Source organism: Microtus oregoni, unplaced genomic scaffold, assembly GCF_018167655.1.
Source record: "Microtus oregoni isolate MIOR12 unplaced genomic scaffold, Mior012 000020F_ref0000438, whole genome shotgun sequence".
Taxonomy (NCBI): domain Eukaryota; kingdom Metazoa; phylum Chordata; class Mammalia; order Rodentia; family Cricetidae; genus Microtus; species Microtus oregoni.
In genome coordinates this window covers 35,109,988-35,134,354 of record NW_024543079.1, presented here as the reverse complement: position 1 = coordinate 35,134,354, position 24,367 = coordinate 35,109,988, and the positions used below count along the sequence as shown (strand labels likewise).

General features: G+C 44.5%; 3 protein-coding genes across 4 annotated transcripts in view; 1 reads left to right on the top strand and 2 right to left on the bottom strand.

The window, feature by feature from the left end:
* Nucleotides 1-3,368: 3,368 nt before the first annotated feature.
* Tmem230 (transmembrane protein 230) lies at nt 3,369-10,598 on the bottom strand. 2 transcript variants are annotated; one of them, XM_041670496.1, is made up of 5 exons: nt 10,397-10,598; nt 9,185-9,283; nt 8,564-8,682; nt 6,635-6,757; nt 3,369-4,365 (listed from the first exon to the last, which is right to left on the bottom strand). In XM_041670496.1, exons 3-5 carry the CDS (start codon nt 8,660-8,662, stop codon nt 4,225-4,227), a joined length of 363 nt encoding a protein of 120 aa, XP_041526430.1. In that variant the 5' UTR covers nt 8,663-8,682; nt 9,185-9,283; nt 10,397-10,598; the 3' UTR covers nt 3,369-4,224. The 2 variants fall into 2 exon arrangements, with proteins under 2 accessions (XP_041526430.1, XP_041526429.1); XM_041670495.1 differs by lacking the exon at nt 9,185-9,283 and having other exon boundaries at nt 10,397-10,596.
* Nucleotides 10,599-12,105: 1,507 nt separating this feature from the next.
* On the bottom strand, nt 12,106-16,363 carry Pcna (proliferating cell nuclear antigen). The gene is made up of 6 exons (XM_041670484.1): nt 15,968-16,363; nt 14,721-14,818; nt 14,391-14,458; nt 13,883-14,077; nt 12,449-12,572; nt 12,106-12,371 (listed from the first exon to the last, which is right to left on the bottom strand). The coding sequence occupies exons 1-6, from the start codon at nt 16,186-16,188 to the stop codon at nt 12,292-12,294; spliced, it is 786 nt and encodes a 261-aa protein (XP_041526418.1). The 5' UTR covers nt 16,189-16,363; the 3' UTR covers nt 12,106-12,291.
* A 5,387-nt stretch (nt 16,364-21,750) lies between these two features.
* Cds2 (CDP-diacylglycerol synthase 2) overlaps nt 21,751-24,367 on the top strand; it is a 50,461-nt gene continuing 47,844 nt past the window's right edge. Inside the window, exon 1 of the mRNA XM_041670947.1 lies at nt 21,751-22,092. Coding sequence (XP_041526881.1) covers nt 22,039-22,092 — 54 coding nt within the window. The 5' untranslated portion in view covers nt 21,751-22,038. The remainder of the gene's footprint in view (nt 22,093-24,367) is intronic.

Genomic DNA, 24,367 nt, shown 5'->3' with positions numbered 1-24,367 from the left:
GTGGCACATGCGTTTAATCTCAGCAGAGACAGGTGGATCTCTGTGAGTTCGGGCCAGCCTGGTCTACAGAGATCCAGGACAGGCTCCAAAGCTACAGAGCAACCTTGTCTTGAAAAACCATTAAAAAAAAAAAAGAACAAACAAACAAAACCAACAACAAAAACTGGGGCACACAAAGGCCCAGGCCCAGCCACAGACAAAGGATTACTTCACACCCTCCTTACATCCACAGGAAAGCAGCCCTGCCTCTGGGGCAGCTGTCACAGAACGAACAGGCTCCTCAGAAGGGAAGGACGGCAGATGAGTTCTCTGGTGGGCCCTGCCCTCTGACAGAGCGGCCTTCACTTTTCCCAGCAGCAGCTTTATTTAGCGGATGCTGATGTACTCAGTTCTGTGCACAGGTCCCTCCAAAACTGCTTCCCTGAACTCTGCCAATGCATCCCTAAGGAAATTTATCCCATGTAATAAGTAAGTAAAGCTCAAGGTAATATGTCTAACACCTCATAGCTAGGAGTGTCCTTTCCTCCCATGCATTAAACCATAAACCACATACCTTCGGGACAAGAATCCTCAGGATAAGATTAAGGTAACAAGTCAATAAGCTAAATGACTGGCAAGTGATACTTCAAGGCAAAAAGTCACATTGTGGAGTTGCCCTAACACTGGGTTCCTTTGTTGTACACCACATGCTCTTCTGAGCTAGATGGTCAGTGTAGATTCTGGACCCACAGGACAAATTCCAGGTAGAGGTCTGACTCATCACCACCGCCAAATTGCCCGCATGGTAGCGGGCACAGGACCACATGGAAAAGTCTGAATTAAGCAGAACCAGCTCATCTACCCAAGCTGCAAAGGAAAACGGAATGTTGACATTTTGACTCTTCATATATAAACAAAGACAAATCGTTATTGGAGGGAAATTTGTAGTCTGGGTCAAGAAATAAGCAAGTTGTGGGGACTACTACAGTGAATTGGGAAATCCTGCTCAGTTAAAGCTACCTTTACCTGTTCCAACGTGCTCACCAATTTCCTTTTTAAAAGAAATCAAACGTAACATCACATAACTCTTTTTAAACAAAATGCAAGCCAACAAGTGACCATTAGTTTGCCACCCCTGTCCCTCAGGACCACCCATCTTTTCTTGTTGTACCTCCAGGAAGAATGGAAGCGGCAATTCATATCTGATATACTGGCCACGGGTGGCACTTGACACCACAGTAGCAATGCTTGGGTTTGGTCTTCACCACACGCAGCACACCAGGAGTAACTGAGGCAGTGTCTCCTTTGTGTTTCCTGGGAAGTGTAATAGTGGTCACAGTGACTTGTGCCATCTAGTCTAGTCAACAGCCCAAGATGGCAGGCTGCTTTCTGCCTTTGGGCAAACGCTCGTTTGATAAACGGCCTTGGTCTCCACTGCTCCTGCTGTAAGGACTGTGCACAAAGTCTCAGCAAACAGTTTAGGGAATGCTTACCAGGGGCTGCAGAGATGGCTCTGTGAATAGGAACGTGTAGCACTCTTCCAGAGGACCTGAGTTTGGTTCCCATGTTAGTAGCTTAATAACCTGTACTTCCAGCTCCAGGGGGTCTGGCCTTTGTGGGCACCCATACACGTGCCAAATTCTCATGCATATGCATTACGGTTTTTGTTTTTTTTTTTAAATCTTAAAAAAAAAGTTTACCATCGTTATGGAGATCTAGACCTTTTCTATAAAGCACCAAAGAATACAGTTACAGTCAATGCATCTAAGTCTGATTTTAGCTCAATAAAGAGATATTTGTGTATCTCTTATTAATAAGGCCGGCCACTAAAATGAGATTATTAGTGTGACATGGGACATCAGAGGAGGGGTCTAGCTCCAGGCAGTAGTCTTAGGATGATCTGATTATGCACCTACACAATATAGACTAGTCCACCTTTGACACAGTAAGAAGAGGGTGTGGCTGATGTATAAAGTGTTAGCAACACTGAGGCCTCCAGACTGGGCATTGCGGGAAATGTGGCTGGGTTCCTTGGGTATATAAAACTGTGTGTAGGGGGCTGGAGAGATGGCTCAGTGGTTAAGAGCATTGCCTGCTCTTCCAAAGGTCCTGAGTTCAATTCCCGGCAACCACATGGTGGCTCACAACCATCTGTAAAGAGGTCTGGTGCCCTCTTCCGGTCTGCAGGCATACACACAGACAGAATATTGTATACATAATAAATAAATAAATATTAAAAAACAAAAAACAAAAAACTGTGTGTAATAAAAAAGACAAAAAGGGATCCCAGAACCATATAACTGGGCCTGGTTTTGGTTTGTTTTCTTTGAGGCAGGATCTCACTATATAGCCTTGGATGTACTAGAACTCACTAAGTGAACCAACTTGGCTTTGAACTCAGAGATCTATCTGCCTCTGCCTCTAGAGTGCTGGAATTAAAGTGTGTGCCAACTACCATGCCCACCAGGGGCATGTGTTTCTATGCTCACGACTGTCTGGAAAGTAACACAAGGAACTTATGTGGGCCACATGGAGATGAACCCGAACAGATCTTACCCTTGAATTCTATACCCTTCTATCATTTCTTATTCTTTGTAGCATCAACCCTATAATTTCCACCAAGATCTTTGGTACGGCTGAGCAGCCAGTTGTTTCCTTCTAAGTGTGTAAGTCCACTGGTGAGCTCTAGCCCCATGGCTCTGATGATACTATCCAAACACCGACTCTAACATTTCTGCCTCCAGACAAACCCAATCTGACTTCCAGACATACAGCTCTGCAACTGTCTCCCTTTCTATAACTCTCCTTGGATGCTGAGTAGACATCTAGTTTCAACACATCCAAAAATTATCTTTTTCCCCAAACTCCCCTGTTAACAATCTTGCAAATCTTAGTTGATGACAGCCCAGACTTCTAGCTGTCCAGGTCCATAACCTCAGAGGAAAAAACTGATTGGAAAGCAGAGTCTGACTCATACAGCCAGTTACCCAAAAACAAAGACACTCCTGGGTACTGGGATTAAATGCACCAAATCATTAGAATGCTTTTCTAAAACACGCCTAAAGAAAATCATTTTAACTCCAGAATTTGAATTATGACACTTTAGTATTTTTTTAAAATGTCACTTTTTGCAAGCTGAAAACCAAATTTGACCTAATACATTAGCAGGGATCTTGGCCAAGTCTTGTAATACTGAGCAGAATGATGTCATAGTACCAGGTGCCAGCAGTAGGGTTATAAACTCCAAGCACACGTATCTACAGTTTTACTAAGAAATAGCCCAAGTCTCATCCTTAAAGATGAGTCACGTACCCTCTTGATCTACGAAAGCAGGCTCACCTGAGTTTTGTGGAAGGTAACCTATGGAGAAACCAGAGGAAGTATTTTGGTTTTGTTTTTTTATTTCAGAGGTCTCACTTGGCAGCTCTGGTTGTCCTAAAACTCCACGATCAGGGCATATACCACCATATCCAGCGAAGCTTACATTATGAAAACATGCTTTGCGGTTTAAAAATTCTAGGTTGCTGTCAGTTTTAAAAAAGTCTATTACAAGACAGGCGGCGGTGGTGCACGCCTTTAATCCCAGCACTCGAGAGGCAGAGGCAGGCGGATCTCTGTGAGTTCGAGGCCAGCCTGGTCTACAAGAGCTAATTCCAGGACAGGAACCAAAAGCTACAGAAAAACCCTGTTTCGAAAAACCAAAAAAAAAAAAAAAAGCCTATTATAGATGGATCACAGATATTTAGTCTTATCAGAATATGAAGGTTTGAAGGTAGAGAGCATATAGGATGAGACAGATATTTTAATTTTACCATGATGTGCAGGTAGAGGAGAGTGTGAGGGGTAAGATAGATATTTTAAAAATAAATTACTTAGTAATAAGAAACTATACATAATACATTTTCCATATGCTATAAAAACTGACGACAAAGGCAAAAGGGAGGCTCACCCCAAGGGTCGCACTTTTCACTACGGAACAGTCTGCCTTCCCAGACAATGAGCCTCACAGTTCTGACATGATGCATACGCAGGTGGAAAAACTTGTCAAGCTGCGCCAGGGCCAGCAGAGGAAAACAGCATGTCCTAATTAGCTAATTACAAAGCATGAACATTTTGGAAAAGGACTCAAACAATCCGGCCATTGTCTTGCAAAACATCTGCAAACTGTAGACTTCCTCAGCCCTCAGCCATAGTTCCTGCCCCACTAAGTGGGTGCCTTGTCTCTTCAGAAGGCCGAGGTGACTGCTAGTCATCAAAGTCTGGAATGTCATCATAGGAGTAACCCCGGTAGCCTTTGGAGGCATAGTAGGCGATGCGCAAATGATAAAATCCAGGCAGGAACACCAAAATGCCAATGATGAGGACAGGAACAGCTCGGTCTGCCCCCTGGTGGCAGAAGGAAAATATTATTACCACACAAGTTACACCTTCGTATCTCTTCCTGCTGATCATAAATTGTCACCCCCTCTTTTCTCTTATCCGTGTTGGGGATTGAATTAAGACCCTTGGGCATGTTAGGCAAGCACTACACTCCCAATTTCCTTTTGATTACAAATTAACCAACAAATTCAAAATAATAAAAAAGAAAAACTATTTTTAAGTTTAAGGCTTATTTCCTTCTGCGGTTCCAAACTCTGTGTGCATGTGTATGAGCAGGCGAGCGCACACCTGTGTGTTTAGTGGGTATATACTATCTGTGTCCACAAGTGCACACAAGTGCACCCGTACGCACGTGTGCCAGAGGTTGACCTCAAGCAACTTCCTCAAGGTTCTTCTTTTTCTTTTTGGTTTTTTGAGACAGGGTTTCTCAGTGTAGCTTTGGAGCTGTCCTGGAACTCACTCTGTAGACCAGGCTGGCCTTGAACTCACAGAGATTCACCTGCCTCTATCTCCCTAGAGCTGGGATTAAAAGCATGAACCACCACCACCCAGCTTTTTGTTTTGTTTTGTTTTGTTTGTTTTTCGAGACAGGATTTCTCTGTAGCTTTGGAGCCTGTCCTGGAATTAGCTCAGACTCACAGAGATCCAACTGCCTCTGCCTCCTGAGTGCTGGGATTAAAGGCATGCTCCACCACTGCCTTGTTTTTCTTTTTTAAAAAGATGAAGGTTGCTTTCTCACAAACCACCACGTTCCACTACTTGGTCCCCATAGACTTGTTGCCATATCATAATGCGAAATGTACTAGTCCAACTTCAAAAGTCCCAACAGTCTTTCCCAGTCTCAACAGTCTAAAAGCCTACCAGCTCTTCTGAGACCGACAGTCGTGAACTCTACCATCCATTGGAACCGTGAGTCCTAAACTACATGCTTTCTTTTATAAGTTACCTTGGTCATGGTGTCTTATCACAGCAATTAAAAATATCTAGGGCATGTATTTTGCTTGTATGTATGTATGTCTGCACCACAAGTGTGCCTAATCCCAAGAGGCCAGTGGATGTCCTAGAACTGGTGTTATAGCAGCCACGTGGGTACTGGGAATTGAACCCAGTCTCCTGGGAGAACAGCCAGTGCTTTTAACCACAGAGCTATCCCTTCAGCCCCAAGATTTATTTTTAATTATGTTCCACATTTATTTTCAATTTATTTTTAATTAAGTTACTAAGAGTAGACGCTGGAAGTGGTCAGAAGCTTCAAGTCCCCCTGGAGCTAGACTTACAGGCAGTTTTGGCCAGCCAGCTCTGGGGATATGCCACCTCCACCCTGCAGTGCTGGGTGACAAAGCATGCCAAGACATCTATGTGGCTTTTTATTTGAGGGCTAGGAACCAGAACTCAGAGCCTGAAGCACTTTCTTGATGAGCAACTTCCCTATCACTTTTTAAAATTGTAAACACAACACACTCTTGTCCTCTGATACTACTAATATTAGTAATATTAAATTAATATTACATAAGCTGCACACACCTCTAATCCTAGCACCCTGGAGGCACAGGTAGGAGGATTTCTAAATTCAAAGACAGCCTGGTTTACACAGTGAGTTCTAGGTCAGCTAGAGCTGTGCAGAAAAACCCTGTCTTAAAACAAAAACAAAACAAAAATACCCCAACTCTTGCTTAAGCTATAACGGCATGTAACAGTCCCTGAAATGCATGCCCTACAATTTTACTTAACTGTCATCTGAGCAACTGGATGATGCTTAATTTTTGCTTTTTGAATTATAAAACACCAGTAGGGACTGCACTTTTTTCTAGGGTATGAAAGAATGGACCTGCACCGTGATCAGAATACCTGTTTAGGATAACTTAAGACACAGAGTACATAACATAACCCAAGGGAAAGAACTGCCAAGAACCACTTAGGCTTTGAACACTGAAACTCAACAGGACTCTGACCAAACCAATGGAAAAAGGAACCCAATTACAAGGTCCGGTGGCCACACTCTTACACAGACTCACTGCCTCTCCCCAGACACTGCTGCAACACTACGATGCATACTACTCTAGCTACAGCCTGTATCAGTCTGGAAGCCTGAAGCCAGGCACAGATGTATTATTCTAAACTCTACGAGAAGCTGTACCTTATAGGAATTATGGAAACATTTGCTTAAAGGGGAAAGGAAACCACGCCTTATTTTAGTAGAATTTAATCTAGAGCATAAAGAGTGCTCTGGCTCACAGGTGAGACCCATGGCAGTCTCACACACCCATTAGCTTACCCCTTTGCTGATGTAGCCGGAAAGCAGGAGAGAGCCTATGATTATGAGGAAGGTGCCAATCAAAAACAGCACGGTGGCTAGTGCAATGGCCTTATAAGGGATCTTAGGAGGGCTTTTCTTAAACTGGAAGAGAGAAATAAAAACAATAAACAAATATGTCAAAGAACATTATGAAAATACCAGGCCCAATGTACTTTAAAGCAGAGAGGGTAACTAAGAAGCCAAGTGGATACTTCAAGTATCTTAAGTATGTCCTAAGTCAGTCTTACGTCAGTGCAACAAAGCAGGGACATGAGTAGATGATGCTCCTGGCATTCTAAACCCCTCATTACAACCAAGAAGGCCCTTTAAAGCTACTGCCACCTAGCTGTCTTACTAAGTACATGTGCACGGAAGCTTACACTAACCTGTGGGGATTTCAGAGCGAGCACCATGCTCTGCAGAGTGAAAAGGTGACTTCTGCAACTGAACGTAACTTAGCATGCAGTCAGGCAAAAGTTTAGAAATAGAATTTCAACTTTCCTTTTTTTAAAAAAAAAAGATTCACTTTTTAAAAATTGTGTGGAGGTATGTACATGCGAGTGCAGATGCCTGTGCAAGTCAAAGGAACTGGATCCTCCAAGAGCTGTAGTTACAGGCAGTGTAAGCCACTGGACATGAATGGTGGGAACCAAACTAGGGTTCTCTGCAAGAAGAGTACTTGTAGACAGGAGAGATGGCTCCAGGGTCAAAGCATTTGCCTTCCAGATGACCTGAGTTCAATTTCCAGCACCCACATGGTGACTCACAACTCCAGGTCCAGATGACACCACACCCTCTTCTGGCATCTTTGAGTACTGTATATCCATGGTACACTGACAGGGGTTTGGTTCCTAGCACAGGTTATGAGCATGGGCGGCTCATAACCTGTAACTCTAGTTCCCAGAGATCCAATGCTTGCTTTTGGCTGTCTTTGGGCACCAGGCACACACATGGTGCACATGAAAGCAAAACACTCCTACACATTAAACATAAATATAAAATATTAAGAACACTAGAAGACTATGTGCTGTTAACTGCTGAGCCACCTCTCTGGCCCAAATTTCAGCTTTCTCAAAGCACTACATTCTGAGTAAATTCAGGTCAAGATCAGAAACAGATTGTGGGTAAAATACAGCATGAACACATACGAAAATGTCACAACGAACCCCACTATTATGTACAAATAATATATGCCACTAAAAACATTTCTAAAATGGTTTAGAGGCAAACCTTCTAAGATTTGGCTCATTTCTGAATCTGATGTTAAGTGGAAGCACACCAGAGCTATTCTTACCTTTCTTCAAATAAGTCCAAAGAGTAATTGATTTATTTACATGTAAAAGAATGGATTCCAAAAAAAAAAAAAAAAGAATGGATTCCTTCTTGCTACTTCACCCCCGGCTCAAACTTCACCCTGAATTAACTGATAATGACCTGAGTTTACTCAGAATGCAGTGCTTTGAGAAAGCTGAAATTTGGGCCAAAGAGGTAGCTCAGCAGTTAATAGCACATACTGTTCTGGTGTTTTTAATATGAATACTAGAATATTCTATCCTAAGGGAAAGAGGGGAAAAGGAGATGCTATCCTACTTGAGGTCAGGAGAGGACACAAACTTATTTACTGGCTGTCTGCCATAAAGAGTATCTGTAACTAACTGCATCCCATGACATCAGGAAAGAAGATACTTTCTGGATAACAGCATAAAAGTTGTAGCTACATGGCTTTAGCACTTCAAGTGAAACGGGAAATGGGTAACTCTGTAACGGTTTAAAATGGCCCTGCCAAGACCCCTTCTCCAAGCTGGGGCTGGAAGGGTCTTAGAAATAAGCTTGCTTTTTGCTAATCCCGATAACAGATACACAGCTACATGATTTATTTGTTGGTTGGTTTATTTCCAATTGTGTTACCTGAAGGTCAATGTAGCCATCGTCTGTGCTGGCAAGTCTTGAATATTTTACTTTACTACTGGGGATTCCAGTCGCCAGGTTGGTACGGGATGGCATCATAACACGGCGGCACGGCTAGTCTGGAAGGAAAGACTGTTACTGCCATAGAAATAATAGTGCATGACGGGCAAGGGCATCAGGTACTGTGCACTGGAGTTCTGCAATGCCATGTTCTATATCACATACATGGCAACTTAGGCTGCACTGCCCTTACAATGACTGATACCTCTTGGACACGCTAAGCACACTTCCTCTATGTATCTGGCTTGTCTTCACGGAATGACATCGAATGATGCATTTCACATAACATCAGACCTTGTTACTTTGCCACCAATGTTTCCAAATTCTTCCCAAGTCACACAGAGGTGAGTGAAGACTTGAACTCACATTTTCAACTCCTCCCTTGCAGTACTGCCTGCCCTTTAACTTTCCTCAGGCTGTTATTTTCAAGTTAACCTTTTGTTTGCGATGAGGGGAGGATAAGCAATGGTACACACTCACATCTTCGCTTTGTCTACTCTAGATGTGATACCATCCTAAGAGCAAGTGATCCGAAAAATCTCATCAACGTGGGTAACTTACTGGCTATCAATACCACACCAGAAACTTCAGAGCCACCTGCCTCTCTGCTCCCATCCCAAGCATGAAACAAGTGATTTTACTTCCCACATCATGCAGCTCCTGAAATAATGGATTTAAAAAATCTGTTTTACTCAAACTATTCAAATCAGACAGCAGTAACAAAATCATAACTACTGTATTATTTGAGAGTAGGGAAGGTTTAAAAACAATGACGTTTAAATTTTAAAAAATTTAAAATTTGAGCTCTTACTGCAGTAGGTGACTAATACCAATCAGCTCCTTGGGAGGACAGGTGTGAATTATGAAGTTGGAGGACAGTCTGGGCTGCATAGTGAGACCATATGCTCTCCCCTACCATGATGGAAATTTGCAGATTCTTTACAAAGTCATAAAATTATGTAAACAAAACGGTATTTTAATTGCAAAAGTAATTGTAAAAGCTTATATCATTAAGAAGAAAACTAAGCTGGGCGGTGGTGGCTCACAGCTTTAATTCCAGCACTCAGGAGGCAGAGGCAGGCAGATCTCTGTGAGCTGGAGGTCAGCTTGGTCTACAGAGCGAGTTCCAGGGCAGGCTCCAAAGCTACACAGAGAAACCCTGTCTTGAAAAACAAAACAACACACAAAGAAGAAAACTAAGTATTTCGAAAGCCAGGCCTTCACTGGTGTGGTATTTTGCACATCATCTCCATAAAGGCATGTGGTATTCATTTGATCTTGGTGAGGTGTCAGACACTGCTATTACAGTCGAGCTAAAGTAACTAGCATGCAAAAACTGGTGCCAAATGTTTCTGCCTTTTGTTAATTACAGTCTAGCTCAAAGCCGAGTATTAAAAAGCGGCAACGTGTTTCTAAAATTGTTAGATCAAGTTGCGTTAAGTACCAAGATTTTTGGGTTTTCATCCAATAACATGCTTAATTCCTTAAACCTGAAAAGCCAAGCTACCAATAAGCGAGTTTTGAGGCAATAAACCACGCCTGATTTGTAGTACATGCTACAAAGTTACGTGCTTTGTCATTATAAACTTGCATCAAAACAAAAATGTTGGCGGAGTATGACGGGAAAGGAAGATCTGTGCTTTTTTTAGCCCAGGATTCTAGAAGGGAGTTATCACATCCTAAATAACAATTCTAAAAACTACCAGCCCAAGTTTCTGCTATGCTTTTACCGGTTCCACAGCAACCTTCGCCACCCCCCACACCCCCAAGCACCTGCGCGTGGCGCTGTGGGCAGCCTCCCGCCGGCCTCCGCCGTCGCCACCCACGGTCAGGACCCACGCGAACTTAGCACTGACAAAACTGGCTCCCGGGAGCAGCCTCGGCGGCGGGGCGAGGCCTCGCGGATGGCTTCCGGGAGCGCGCTCCCGCCCCCTATCCGCTAGGCGCTCTAGCACCGCTTGCCCAACAGCCAACGACGGTCAGAGAGCCAGCCCACCGGAAGAGGTGGACGAACAGGCGCCCCGGAAGTGGCGCCACCAGGAAGCCACGTCATCACACCCAGCGGTGCAAGGTGGCAGAGTTTCTCCACGTAGCGTTGGCTGTGCTAGGACTCCCTACGTTAACCAGGCCGGCCTTGAATTCGGAGTTCCCCTTGCTTCTGCCTCCGGAGTGTTGGGAATACCCAGCGGGCCAGCAGTTTGGTCTTGTGCTGGTGACCCTGGCCTGCCACCTCGATATGGTGGGTGGGCATAGAGCCCTTCCTACTGGGATGGAACCCACAGCAAGGCTGTTCACGTGGTCCCAGCTGACTCATCATGCCCAAGTCTGTGCATAGCTGAGCCCCCGGGATCCGGAGGGGTGGGCAAAGAACTGACCAGGAACCTTCCCCTATCCTATTCAGCCTTTCCCCGAATCCGGTCTGTACCCACTGGAGTTTTTAGTCCCAAATTCTTCTGCTTGTTTCCGTAACCCCGCCCATATTAAGAGTTCTAACTATCCTCATGGAGCAGTGACCAGACTTCATTAAGCATGCCCATCACCCCAGAGTTCTGTAAGTGGGGTGTTATTTGCAGCCAATTAATTTCCTTCTCTGCGAGTTGGCACAAAACTTTGAATAGTAATAGCTACTGGGTATGAGCTCTGATTACCTAGAATTAGCAAAACAAATGGCCAAACACAAAGTACATTGGGAAAACTAATTTGAGAACTGGAGATAGCTCAAGTGTGGCCCTCCCATAAACCCAGACAAGACTTGCTCTACAAGCCCTGGGTTTTCCACATGCATGCCCACATAAAAATTAGAGCGGGATGGTGGGGTAACTTGGATGATCAGTACTGGGTGAAGGCACTTGTCTCCAAGCCTGAAGAACTGCACTTAACCCTGGAAGCCACATGATAGTGGGTGTACCAATGCCTATAAATTGTCTCTGCACTCTACATGTGAGCCTCCACACATACACAGTAATACAAAACATTCAAGTATTCTTTAGTATGTAGTATGTCATGACTTTTCTTTAAACCCACAAAGCCTTTTAAATCCTTCTTGCTTAGATATCCACAAGATTCAAATTAGGCCTTCGAGATGGGGGTCTATGTAGTCCTGGCCAGCCCAGGAAGCGATCCACCTGCCCCTTGCCTCTTGTGCTGGGATCAAAGTATTTTAAAAGCTCCACCTCAAACAAGACTACTCATACTAGAAAATATTTTATATAACCTAATCACAGACTAAGGCTAAACATCTATTGTCACCTTCATGATGCATTTAACTCCAGGCTGCTTTAAAATGGGAAAAAAACAAAAAGCCATTACATAAAAGGGTAACTTCCACTGAGTTCAGAAGTCATGCTTCAAGACACTGTTGACTTTTGAAATTCAGTTAACTTTATTTAAATTGAAAAACATTTCCTGAAACTGTATTTAGCGTCAAGATCATTTATAAAAATCACCAGTATTTCTAATGTAAAAAGTTTATGTAAAAAGAACCAGTTTTTACTTTGAAGTTTATTCTTTAAACAAATTGTGAAGAGAAAGAAAAAGTAGGTTATTTACAGAAGATATCTACATATGTACTCAGGTACAAACTTGGTGACAGAAAAAGACTTTAAAACATGCTGGCATGTCAGAAGCAGTTCTCCAAGGGGATTAGTTTTCTCAGATTCTAGCAATGCCTAAGATCCTTCTTCATCTTCGATCTTGGGAGCCAAATAATATTTTAAGTGTCCCATGTCAGAAATTTTGTATTCTACAACTGAAAGACAGGAAAAGTTAATTACTGAGGAGTATTAAATACCACACATAAAACAATGCTCAAAGTTAATATCTTACCAAGAGGTACATCTGCAGACATACTGAGTGTTACCGTAGGAGACAGTGGTGTGGCTTTTGTGAAAAAGTTCAGATACCTCAGTGCAAAAGTTAGCTGAACCGGCTCATTCATGTCTACGGTTACCTAGGAGAAAACAGGCTCACTATAGACAACATCAAGAAACTTAGATTAATTCATAATACACAGCACAAAGCAACACCTTTAGTTACCACTTTGGAAGGTTTCTTATGAAAACTTAGAGGAGACTTAGGAAAAAAAAGTATTTAGCTTGTTTCTCCTGTAGAACTGTACCCCAAGCAAGCAAAACAAAGGCAGCTTATCCAGGCAACCACTAATCTCGTCTAAAGAATATAGAGGAAAAAGAAATGGAATGGTAGCTAACCAGTAAAGCACTTGACTAGTATGAGTACAAGCAAAGTTCTGGGTTGAATGCCGACACTCAACTCCCACCCCAAAAAGTAACCCGGGCTGGAGAGCTGGCTTAGGGGTTAATACTCAATGTTTTTCCAGAAGACCTAAGTTTGGTTCCCAGCATCCACATCCAGTAGCTCATAACCAAATCCAATCACTCCAGACCCAAGGGATCTGACACCCTTTTCTGACCTCAGGGGCTCACACTGACACACAACCACGTCTAAAAACAAGAAAGACCAACAGATTGAATGCAGGCTAAGGGACATGTTGACCAATTTCCATTGCATCAGCATCAATTTTATTCAAGTCTAACTCAAACTAATGAAGTAAGAACATGTGAATACTGAAAAATTCCTTAATTTCCTTTCTTGTAGTAATGCTATACATCAAACAAAATACTTAGGAATTAAATGTGTTGAGATCTGAGGTTGACAGGGAAGCAGAAATAATTCAGCACAGACTGTGTGTGTGTGTGTATATATATATATACACACACACACACACACACACACACATATATAGTCTAATTATTATACATTTATTTTAAACTCATGCAGAGGACAAGTTGATACTTGTGCCAAACATTCTGGAATTTCACCATATTTAGCCCTAAAATAATTTAGTTCAGACTTCTGCCTGCAATCCTGTTGCCTGTGCCCCAGTCTAAGTTGACACTCAACTCTGCTCAGCCTGCTTCTGCACCACTGAATGGGCTAGCACATGAACCTCCAACTCATAAGCTACTACTAAAAGAACTACATGATCCCAACAGACTTTCACAACCCCAAACATTTTCTTCTGTTCACATGCTAACCCTCACATATTTGTCAGTCACTTCTAGGAAGCAAAACGTTGGACACCTAGTTTTCCAATCCCATCCGTGACAACACACGGAGTTCAAAGACAGCCTGGCCTACTCAGACTCCATCTCAGAAAAGCTAGGGTTGGAGAGCTGGCTCAACAGGTAAGCTTGTATTTCCCTTTCAGACATTAATTATGCAACAACTCTTGCTACTTACAGCTTCCTCCTCTTTATCAACGTTACTTGTTTGTGACAACTTAATGTGTCCATTTCCAAGCTCTCCACTTGCAGAAAACGTCACCCCGTTCTTTGCACAGGATATTACCACAGCATCTCCAATATGGCTAAGGTCTCGGCATATGCGTGCAAATTCACCAGAAGGCATCTTCACTACACAGCTGTACTCCTGTTCCTGTAAATCCCAAAGTTAAAGGTCAGTAATGACAAGCGTGAAGACTGCTTTACTCTAATTTTAGACTGGCAGAGCTTAGTGAAATTGTGCCATTCATTCCAAATCCCACAACCCCACTGTGGAACATGCAGCAGCTGCTATCACAGCTTGGGAAAATACACCATCAAAAACAAGATAGTCTGCCAGCACCCAGGAGGCAGAGGCAGACAGATCTCTGTTGAGTTCGAGGCCATCTAGTCTACAGAGTGAGTTCCAGAACAGCCGGGGCTACAGAGAGAAACCCTGTCTTGAAAAACCAAAACAAGATACTCACAGGGATTCCAAGTTGCTCAACATCTAAGTCCATTAACTTCATTTCATAGTCTGAAACTTTCTCTTGATCTAACAAAGAAAAGCAAATGTTACTGAAGCACATGTTTACAACTACGATGTAAAATTTATAACCATAATAATTCTGATGTTTAGTGTCGAGAACATCATACATTGTTTTACTTTCTCTTGATCTAACAAAGAAAAGCAAATGTTACTGAAGCACACGTTTACAACTATGATGTAAAATTTATAACCATAATAATTCTGATGTTTAGTGTCGAGAACATCATACTTTGTTTTCTGTAACTGAGTATTAAAGGTGTTAACTTACTTGGTGCTTCAAATACAAGCGCTAAGGTGTCAGCGTTATCTTCAGCCCTCAGTGTAATTATGTCTTCATTGCCAGCACACTTTAGTATTTTGGACATGCTACAAAACAAGACACAAGGCTTATCAACATGGGCTCAACAGCTACGTTCTTAAAGGCAATTTCAAGATGTTACTATTTCACACCCACACCGATGGAGGAACAGTTAAACAGGCTACTCCAAATACCCTCGGAGTGAAGTAAACTATTGGGAGTTGTGACTCTTAAAACCCACTAAATGGCAATATGCCAGGAAACATTTTTTTTTTGGTTTTTCGAGACAGGGTTTCTCTGTGGTTTTGGAGCCTGTCCTGGAACTAGCTCTTGTAGACCAGGCTGGTCTCGAACTCACAGAGATCCGCCTGCCTCTGCCTCCCGAGTGCTGGGATTAAAGGCGTGCGCCACCACCGCCCGGCCAGGAAACATTTTTTGAGCAAGGTGTCCTTGTCTTCCAGTGTCCTAGGAGAGTGTGCCCTATCACGTCTGACCTTTTCATAAATCTTTAAAGAATGTAAAGAAGTGATATTAAAGCCGGGCGATGGTGGCGCACGCCTTTAATCCCAGCACTCGGGAGGCAGAGGCAGGTGGATCTCTGAGTTCGAGACCAGCCTGGTCTACAGAGCTAGTTCCAGGACAGGTTCCAAAGCCACAGAGAAACCCTGTTTCGAAAAACCAAAAAAAAAAAAAAAGAAGAAGTGATACTAATTCATGTATCTGTAGCAAAATTAAGTCACACATAGCCATTGAATACGCGCACAGGTGGCGCTAATCCAAGGAGCAGAGGCAAAGCTAAAAACTAAGACTGGCAAATTTTCCCACAAATGATGCGCAGTAAAATTTCGGAATCCAAGACCAGAAACTGTCTATTGTCTCTCTAGGTGGACATTTTCACTAGCACACGTTTAGTAGGCAGCTAAAATTTGCCAGGATCAGGTTGTGCCACTAAAAAGCTGCTTGCATTTAATGAGCAGATCTCTGAAGCGGGCATTTTCCCGCCGGCACCCGTTTTGTGACTTTGGCGGGGAAACAGCGGGTTCGCGCGGCCGCCAGCGCGGGCTTTTCAGAACGCGCGCTTCGCTGGGCTCCGCCTCCGGTTCCACAAGCCAATCAGAAGGCGCGGATTATCACGCCAGCCAATGAGAGCATGGGGCCGGAGCCCCGCCAAGAGCCGAGGCGGGAGGGCTAGGGCCCAGCTCCCGCCACCCGCTCACCTGGTGAGGTTCACGCCCATGGCGAGGTTGCGGTCGCAGCGGTACGTGTCGAAGCCTTCGGAGCGCAGAGTGAGCTGCACCAAGGAGACGTGCGACGAGTCCATGCTCTGCAGGTTCACGCCGCCCGAGCTGATGTCCCAGCAGGCCTCGTTGATGAGGTCTTTGAGAGCCTCCAACACCTTCTTCAGGATGGAACCCTGGACCAGGCGAGCCTCGAACATCGTGGCGGAGTCGCGACAACTAGATGCTAGCTAGACACTGACTGAAGCGAGGTCTGGCAGCCGAGCTCTCCCGGTTCACGATGCAGAAGAGGCAGCGAAGACCCAGAGGGTACGACTGGAGCCCGCTGCGCCCGCAACCGTTTAATGCTGCCGCATCCTATGCGCGCGCTCTTCCCGTGCTCGAGGGTCACGACGTCACCGCGCTGCTCCACCCACCTCCCCTTCCGGACCAATCGTATCTGTGGGTCGCGCAAGGCCCGCCCAGTCGCGCACGCGGAGGCGGGGCTGCGGCATACGAGCGTGGGTGGCGTGGGGCATCATGGGATCCGCATAGAATGTCGTAAAGGCCCTGCTTTGTGGCGTAGGCTTGGTTGTTTTTTCTTTCCTGGGATGTTTCCGCGCCACTGAAATAAAAGTCACGTACGAAACGAGCTGTGCGCGGCGGCCCGCCTGAAGCCGAAGAATATACCTACATCAAACACTACAAAGCGCGTTCCTTTTGCTACTACGTAAGCGAAAACGCTGCAAAATATCGAGTAATAAAGAGGCCATCGTATCTTAACCCCGATTTCATAACACTTCACTGTGTGCGTCGCTCGGAACTTTCTCCCTATAGATTAAAGAATACCTTCTTACCGTGAACACTTCTGCAAAGAACCACAAAGTATCACTATCTCTCAAATATATAACCCACAGGTGCCACCTACTTGATTGGTTTGTTGTAGTGCCCGTTTCTCGTATTTTCCTAACTGTAGGTGTTAGTGCTTTCATCTTAATTTGAGGCTGGAGATGAACCCAGCCTGAACCTTATCTAAGCCGGGGATGAACCCAAGATCTTGACAAAACTCTTTGAGCTAGACGCTAAGCACCAATAATCTCATTTTAAAATCTGTTCCCATTCGGGAAAACGTCCGTCAGCTATTACAGGTGGAGCGTCTTTCACTGTTCCTGGGCTCTGCATTTTGTTCTACTGAAATTTCTTTTTCCTATTGATTATAAGGGTGAGGAAAACTGAATGCAGGTCATAGGCACCAGCTACAAACGGATGTAAAGCTAATTGTTTTTCTATTTCTAATGTTTTTTATTTTTGGTGATGGATAAAATATATTTGATGCTTAGTGTAAAATGTTAGTGTGAAACGCCACAGCTATTTCAAATGCCTCTTCTAACTATAGAAATTCATTGAGTTGTTATAGAGTTTTGGTGTGTGATGTTTTTATTTATTTGCAAGTTTTTAAAATAATAAGGCTTATAAAATTTTAAAAACTTTAATATTTTAGCTGATAAGAATGGTTTACAACTGTAATTCCAGCACACGGGAAGACTGAGGGTGGGTGGTAATGGATTTTAATGTTGGCTTTGACCATCTACCAAGACTGACACAAAGGGGAGAAAAGGAATATTTTACATATGATAGTATTAATCAGGTATCTTGTATACGTATCTTTTTCTTGTTTATAGCATTTCTCTTTAGGTCAGTCTTGTTTGTTTTTGCTTTTCCTCTCTTGGAGATCTAGCCAGAAAATGGTGTAAGAACTCTTTATCATTGAGTAGAAGATCACTCCTACTGTCCAAAGCCAAAGAGGACCAGGAGTTTGAGGGCATCCCTGGCTACGTGACAAGTTTGCAGCCAGCCTGAGCTACATGAAACCTTGCCCTGCCCCCCCCCCAAAAAAAAACCAAAAAACAAAAATGAGAATAGTGGGGGGGGGCTGTCAAATTTAAGTTCAAATGAATGTAAATTCAGTAAGAAAAATACTTTGATAAATTCTTATGAGATCTTGCTTGTGTTTTTCTAAACAAATATTCCATAAGACATGAAGAATGACATGACTTTTAAAACTAATATTCCTGCCAGTCAGTGGTGGCTCACACCAGGACAGGCTCCAAAGCTACAAAGAAACCCTGTTTCAAAAAACAAAAAGAAACAAAACAAAAAAAGAGGGAGTTGCTGTGGTCATGGTGTCTCTTCACAGCAATAAAAAGCTCAGCTAAGACAGAGGGAAGACTAGTGAGCAGGAAAAAAAAAAAAGAAATCAGGAATTGAGGAGGCATAAGACAACGTGAAGGAAGCAAATTCTTTGCCTGGGGATAGATGAGACTTTTTTTTTTTTTTTTTTTTTTTAAGTTTTTCTAGATGGGGTTTTCCTATGCAGCACTGACTGTCTTGGAACTCATTCTGTAGACCAGGCTGCCTCTGCCTCCCAAGTGCTGGGATTGAAGGATTGAAGGTGTGAGGAAGAGGAAGATTTTTTTCCTTTTGATTTTTTGTGCAATCGAAAGAAAGGTATTAAAACTGACATAAAGTGCTATTAGCATGACTTCTAGAACTGTCTGAGTAATGAATTCTTGCTCCCCACAATGCTGATTTTAGGTGTGAGTTCAGTTAACCAGTTCAATTCACTACTTGGTGTGATCCGGATAGGTCTGATGATGCTAATTGAGAACTTTGTTCAGGTCAAATTCTAAGGCATTATCTAGTTGAATACATGTTTCATAATTCCATAACTCTGACTTCTATTAATTGGTTTCCAGGTCTTGGTTTATTTTATTTGATGTGTATGGGTATTCTATCTCCATGTATGTTTGTGTACTATGTGTGCAACTGGTGCTGTCAGAGGCAGGAAGAGGATATTGTATGTCCTAGGTCTGGAGTCAAAGACATTGTGGCCTGCCATGTGAGCGCTGAGAGCCAAACCTCTGCAAGAGCAACAAGTGCTCTTAACCTTTGAGCCATCTCTAGCCCTGTATTTTGGTTTTTGAGACAGGGTATCTCATGTATTCTAGACTGGACTTGAACTCATTATATAGAGGAAGATGTCTTCAGACTTTTGATTCTCCTGTCTCTACCTTTCTCATACTGGTATTACAGATGTGTACCCTCATCACACCCAGTTTGTGGGATGCTGGGGACTGAACCCCAGCTGTGTGGGTGCCATGCAAGCACTCTACCAACTGAGCTACATCCCAGCCCTCTAGCCTCTTATATTTGACTGGGCTTGAAATACAGCAACTTTCATTTGTACAGACCAATGAAACACCCTTCAACTACATGATTGGTACCCAAAAGGAGAGCATCTGGATAGTAACCTTTATTTGTCCCAAAGATGCGGTCGCTCTGAACTGATGCTCTAAATCCTTTAGATGCTTTGATAGATAAAGCAGTGACAAATGGTGTTGGTCCAACACAGACTTCGAAGCATTTACAAGCGTTTTAAAATTATCATCGGTATGCTTATTTTTAGAGACAAGAAAGAGCAGCTTTTGTGGTCTGACGGCAGTGGTACTTTTTATCTGATAAAAGAAAACAAAACCCCAAACCCAACAAAAACAACAGCCAGCTGAGCAGCAAGAGCACCTAAGTATTTGTGCAAAGTTGTTAAAAAGGAAACAAAATTCATCGTTCAGAGCTTCTGAAGTTTGTCTAAGTGTTATACTGCCACTTTGGCTCCATTCTTCTTCCTCTTCCTCCTCCTCCCCTACCCCTTCTTCTTTCTAGACAGGGTTTCTCTGTATAACAGACCTAGCTGTCCTGGACCTCACTCTGTAGACCAGGCTGGCCTATAAACTCACTTGAGATCTGCCTGCCTCTGCCTCCCAAGTCCTGGGATTAAAGGTATGTGCCACCACTGCCTGGCTCACTTGAGTCATTTTTTTTAAAGATTATTTATTTATTTATTATATACACAGTTTTCAGCCTCCATGTATGCCTGCAGGCCAGAAGAGGGCACCAGATCTCATTACAGATGGTTGTGAGCCACCATGTGGTTGCTGGGATTTGAACTCAGGACCTCTGGAAGAGCAGTCAGTGCTCTTAATCTGAGCCATCTCTCCAGCCCCACTTGAATCATTTTTAACAGGAATTGAAATATACTCAGAGACCAGTATCATTTATTTATTTGTCTTTTTCAGATACTTTCTGAAAACTCACAACTCAGATTGAAATTGCTAAGAAGAAACTGTACCTCCCTGTTGCAAAGACCTCTTACTGTTAGATTACAATATGTTTTAGGGCTGGGAGCCCCCGATTTTCACCAGGGCAACGCTGGAGCAATACTAGTGTTACTGAGTTGGGGCAGCTAATGGGAACAGTGACTACAGTGTGATTTTGGTAATACACTGGGTTTTTTTTTTTAAGATTTATTTATTTATTATGTATACAGTATTGTCAGTATTCTGTCTGCATGTGTGCCTCCAGGCCAGAAGAGGGCACCAGATCTCCTTATGGATGGTTGTGAGCCACCACGTGGTTGCTGGGAATTGAACTCAGGACCTTTGGAAGAACAGGCAGTGCTCTTAACCACTGAGCCATTTCTCCAGCTCCCAATACACTGGGTTTTAATTCTTACTATTTTGTAGCTTCCAGCTAAATACAGGTTTAAAATCCATTCATCAACTGCTTAGGCTATGTCAGGCATGTAGGGGAGCCATAGTAACATTCCAAAAATCAATTATGGGAGTAGCTTACTCGTAGAATATGTTAACATAAGCTGGCCTGAATTCTGTCTTCAGCACAAACAAGACATAGACTTAAGACAAGAAATTTGTAATACTTTGTGTAATGGTTAAGTAAAACGGTGCTGTTTCCTCGTGTGGCAGCAGTGGGCAGTGGGCACGAGACCATTCCGCAGGTCCCTGAAGGCAGCTGGTCCCCGGCAGGGAGCCCCTGAGTGGCCCACGGGCCATGAGTGGCAGTGGATCCCAGGCAGGGAGTAGCATGGTGGGTGAGAGACCGAGAGGGATAGGCACGGCATGCAGAGAAAGTGGGTATTTATTTATTTAGTGGGTTATGGAAGGGAAGGGGAGAGGGAGACGGGGAAGAGAGAGAGGGGGGGGGGGGACAGAGGCATACATACACACAGATACACACATTTATAAACACACATGCACACAGAGAGGAGAGGAGCCACAGCAGTAGCTACCTCTTTGGAAGAAAGGAAAAGGAGAGCCTCTCAGACTGGAAGCTGAAGAAAGACCCGCCTGCCTCTGTGGTGAACATGGAAGGCAGTAGGCGGGGCTTGTCTTGTCTTGTCTTTTTTTTTTTTTTTTTCCTTTGGCAGGGTCTCATTGTGTAGCCCTGGTGCAGGCTACATAGATCAGATCCACTTGTCTCTTCACTTGTGCTGGGAAGAAAAAAGGCATATGATTTGAACGAGACAAACTAGCCAAAGCGATTTCTGAGCTCTGTGCCTAGACAGAATCAATGCTCACTAATTTACTAAGCACGGCTTGACAAGGCAACCTGCGCTTAAGTTTGGGTTTCACCTCTGCTATGAAGCCCTCTGCTCAGAGGTCCACCTGGTCTCTCCATTTGGACTCCAGGCCGAGAGCAGCAAGTGATGGCTAGTTTAGACCGCCGGGGGGCGCTGTCGTCTCCCAGTAACGGGTTACATCCTGCGCGGGCACACGCGGTAGGACGCAAGCGCCCATTGCTTCGTTTTGCTCCCTTATCCCGCCCCTCCCTGTCCTGTCCAATGAGCTCCTTCATCTTCTCCTCGTACCCACCCCCTTCCTTCCCGCTGCCCCGCCCCCTAGCGTCTAGGCTCCCGGGGCCGAGATGGCGGCGGTGCGCGTGCGCGCTGGCTCACAGCTTCCCGGGAGGAGGAGCGAGCGGCCTCCAGGAGGCAGCGGCTCCGCTCTCCGGGTAAGGGCGGCGGCAGCGGCGGTGCTGGGCGGGGCCGGGCTCGAGGCTAGCGGCGCGGCTGCAGGAACTGTGCGAGGTATTGTGGGGCTGCGAGGCATTGCGGGGCTGCGAGGCGCTCGGGCCCGCGGAGAGGCCGTGCGCGCTGAGTCGACCTCCGCGGCCACCGCGCTGCTCGTCCTGGGTGACGTCGCGCCTTGGTCCCCAGCATGACCGAGCTACGGCAGAGGACTGTCCGCGAGGACGCACCGCCGGAGGACAAGGTAGAGGCGTCGTTGAGTGCGGTGGGCGGGGGTCGCCGGCATTCTAGTCATCTGACCTTTGTAGCCGCCCTCGGCACCGGGCCTGGGCTGCGCAGAGGGTCGGCGGGCGTCCTTCGCTCGTGGGGTAGCCGTCCGCGGGCGCGGGGAGTAGCGCGTGAGCCCTGGGGTGGGGGGGGTGGGGCCCACGCTTTTCCTAGGCCTTCCCGGTGTGGAGACTGGACACCCCACAGACCTTGCTTGGGGCCCGGTGAGTGCGATGTAGGCTCACCGCTCGCTTTAAAAATGCTGTCGTTAACTGGGGAGTGGGGGAGACTCAGGCCATAGCATTTGTTCCCTGGGAGATTAAAATCCTATTTTGAACATGATTAAAACATTAAATCTGTTGGGGTCTATCCGGGAGGCGTCTTGATTCACGCGGTGTGCCGTCCAGTTAATGAGCAGGTGTGTGCTCCCAATGGTGGGTTTGTTTACTGCGCCAAGTGTGGGCATTGATGGGGTAAAGGAGGAAGGTAAGGAGGAGGCCATTTTGGCAGGGACACAACCAATGTGGGGAGCGTTCCTTTGAAAGTGCAAGGTTTGTGTGGAGAAGTTGGGAAAGGTGGAGAGTGCTTATGTTACTGTGGACGTTGTGTGGCCTTGCGCTTTTCAGCTTAGCAGTGGTCAGGATCGGTGATGTGTAGAACAGACTGAGGGGTCCTGGACCAGAATGATGGAGATGCTTTCTTAGGCCCACAAGCTGATACGGAAATAAGGGTTCTTCTGACGGTTTCTAGCCTGTGTTCGATATTGCAGCATCTGCCGCGTCTCCTCTGATTAATAGTTGACAAGGTTTAATATCTTTTTGTTTGTCCGAGATAGGCTTTCTTGGTGTCGTAGCCCTGGCTGGCCTGGAACTCGCTTAATAGATCAGTCTGGGCTTGAACCTAGAGATCCTGCCTTCCAAGTGCTGGAATGAAAGGTGTGGACCATCATTCCCAGCTTAGTATCACCTCCCCTTTCCGTTTTTTTTTTTTTTTTTTTTTTTTTTTTACATCAAGCCTACATTTTTCCTCTGAACTTTTGTTTGGTTTTAGACAGAATCTCTCCATGAAGCCCTGCTTGCTGGCTTGGACGTCATCCATCTCTGCCTACCTGTGCTAGAGTTAAAGGCATGAACCATCCAGCCAGCTTGTATCTTTTGACTGTGTTTAAAGTGGTTAGAGAGGACATCAGGAAGGAAATAGGCATAAGCTTTAGTGACAGTACACCAACAGCAATTTTACCAGGAAGAATGTTTCAGATGAAAGATAAAGGGCGTCGATAACTTTGTTACTACTGTAGACAGTGTGGTCAGCAGAGGAGAGCTCTATCCCTTTGGAGAAAGTTAGGTCCAGATTTCCGAGTGTCTTGCAGACAGAATTTACAAATCTCTAATCCTCCCTCTTGAGTATGGTAGATTGGCCCTGGATCCTCGCTGGTGAGTTTGAAGGCTACCCTGTGAGCCCCTGTCTAGTTAGTGGAGGTTCTGGACCCAGGAGGTAGGAGAAGTGGGAGAAGAAGGCCTAGAGGGGTGGAGTGTTGTGCTGCACCTTTAGGCCCCAGCAAAGGCAGAGGCAGGTGGATCTCTTGAGTCCTCTGAGTGAGACCAGCTTGGTCTATGGAGCAAATTCCAGGACAGCCAGGGCTATATAGAGAAACTTTGTTTTTTTGGGGGGTGGAGTGGGGAGCCTAATCTGGTGGACTACAGCAACCCCCCCCCCCCCTTAACTATAATAACTAGATAAGATAAAACGTCCGTGACGTTAGCGGGTGAAGCAGTTTCTACACTCACTGCCCAGCTTTTTGGCTCCATTCCCCAAGCATTATTGAATTCTTCCATTCACATCCATATTTTACATAGAGAAGGTCTGAGGAGCTGTCCAGCCTTAGTAATTATAAGTGCTTTTAAAGCGCGTGTGTCATGGAGGAGGCTTGTGGTTGTGAGGTCTGCTAGATGTATGCTCCCTAAAATATAGCAGTTATGCATTCTGTTCAAAAGATTGTTGTAGGCAATTAGCTCATGCAGGGTAATGATTGTTTATTATATCTAAATCATAATGGGATTTTTTTAATAAAATAAAATATATAAAAAATTATTTTAATAGAATAAAATGGGATTTTAAAAATAAAAAATATTTCTAATAAAAAGTACATTAGGAAACATTTAAAGATACATTATTTTCTTTTGATGAATAATATATGTAGTGAATTTTTTTTTTTTTTTTTTTTTTTGAGACACAGTTTCTCTTTGTAAAAG

Coding starts and splice junctions, on each gene's coding strand:
- Pcna (XM_041670484.1), bottom strand. CDS start 16,188: ATGTTCGAGGCTCGCCTGGTCCAGGGTTCCATCCTGAAGAAGGTGTTG. Junction 14,819..15,967: donor ATGGGCGTGAACCTCACCAG/GTGAGCGGGTGG, acceptor CTTGTTTTGTAG/CATGTCCAAAATACTAAAGT. Junction 12,372..12,448: donor GTCTGCAGATGTACCTCTTG/GTAAGATATTAA, acceptor CCTGTCTTTCAG/TTGTAGAATACAAAATTTCT.
- Tmem230 (XM_041670496.1), bottom strand. CDS start 8,662: ATGATGCCATCCCGTACCAACCTGGCGACTGGAATCCCCAGTAGTAAA. Junction 6,758..8,563: donor ATGGCTACATTGACCTTCAG/GTAACACAATTG, acceptor TCTCTCTTCCAG/TTTAAGAAAAGCCCTCCTAA. Junction 4,366..6,634: donor CCGGCTACATCAGCAAAGGG/GTAAGCTAATGG, acceptor TTCTGCCACCAG/GGGGCAGACCGAGCTGTTCC.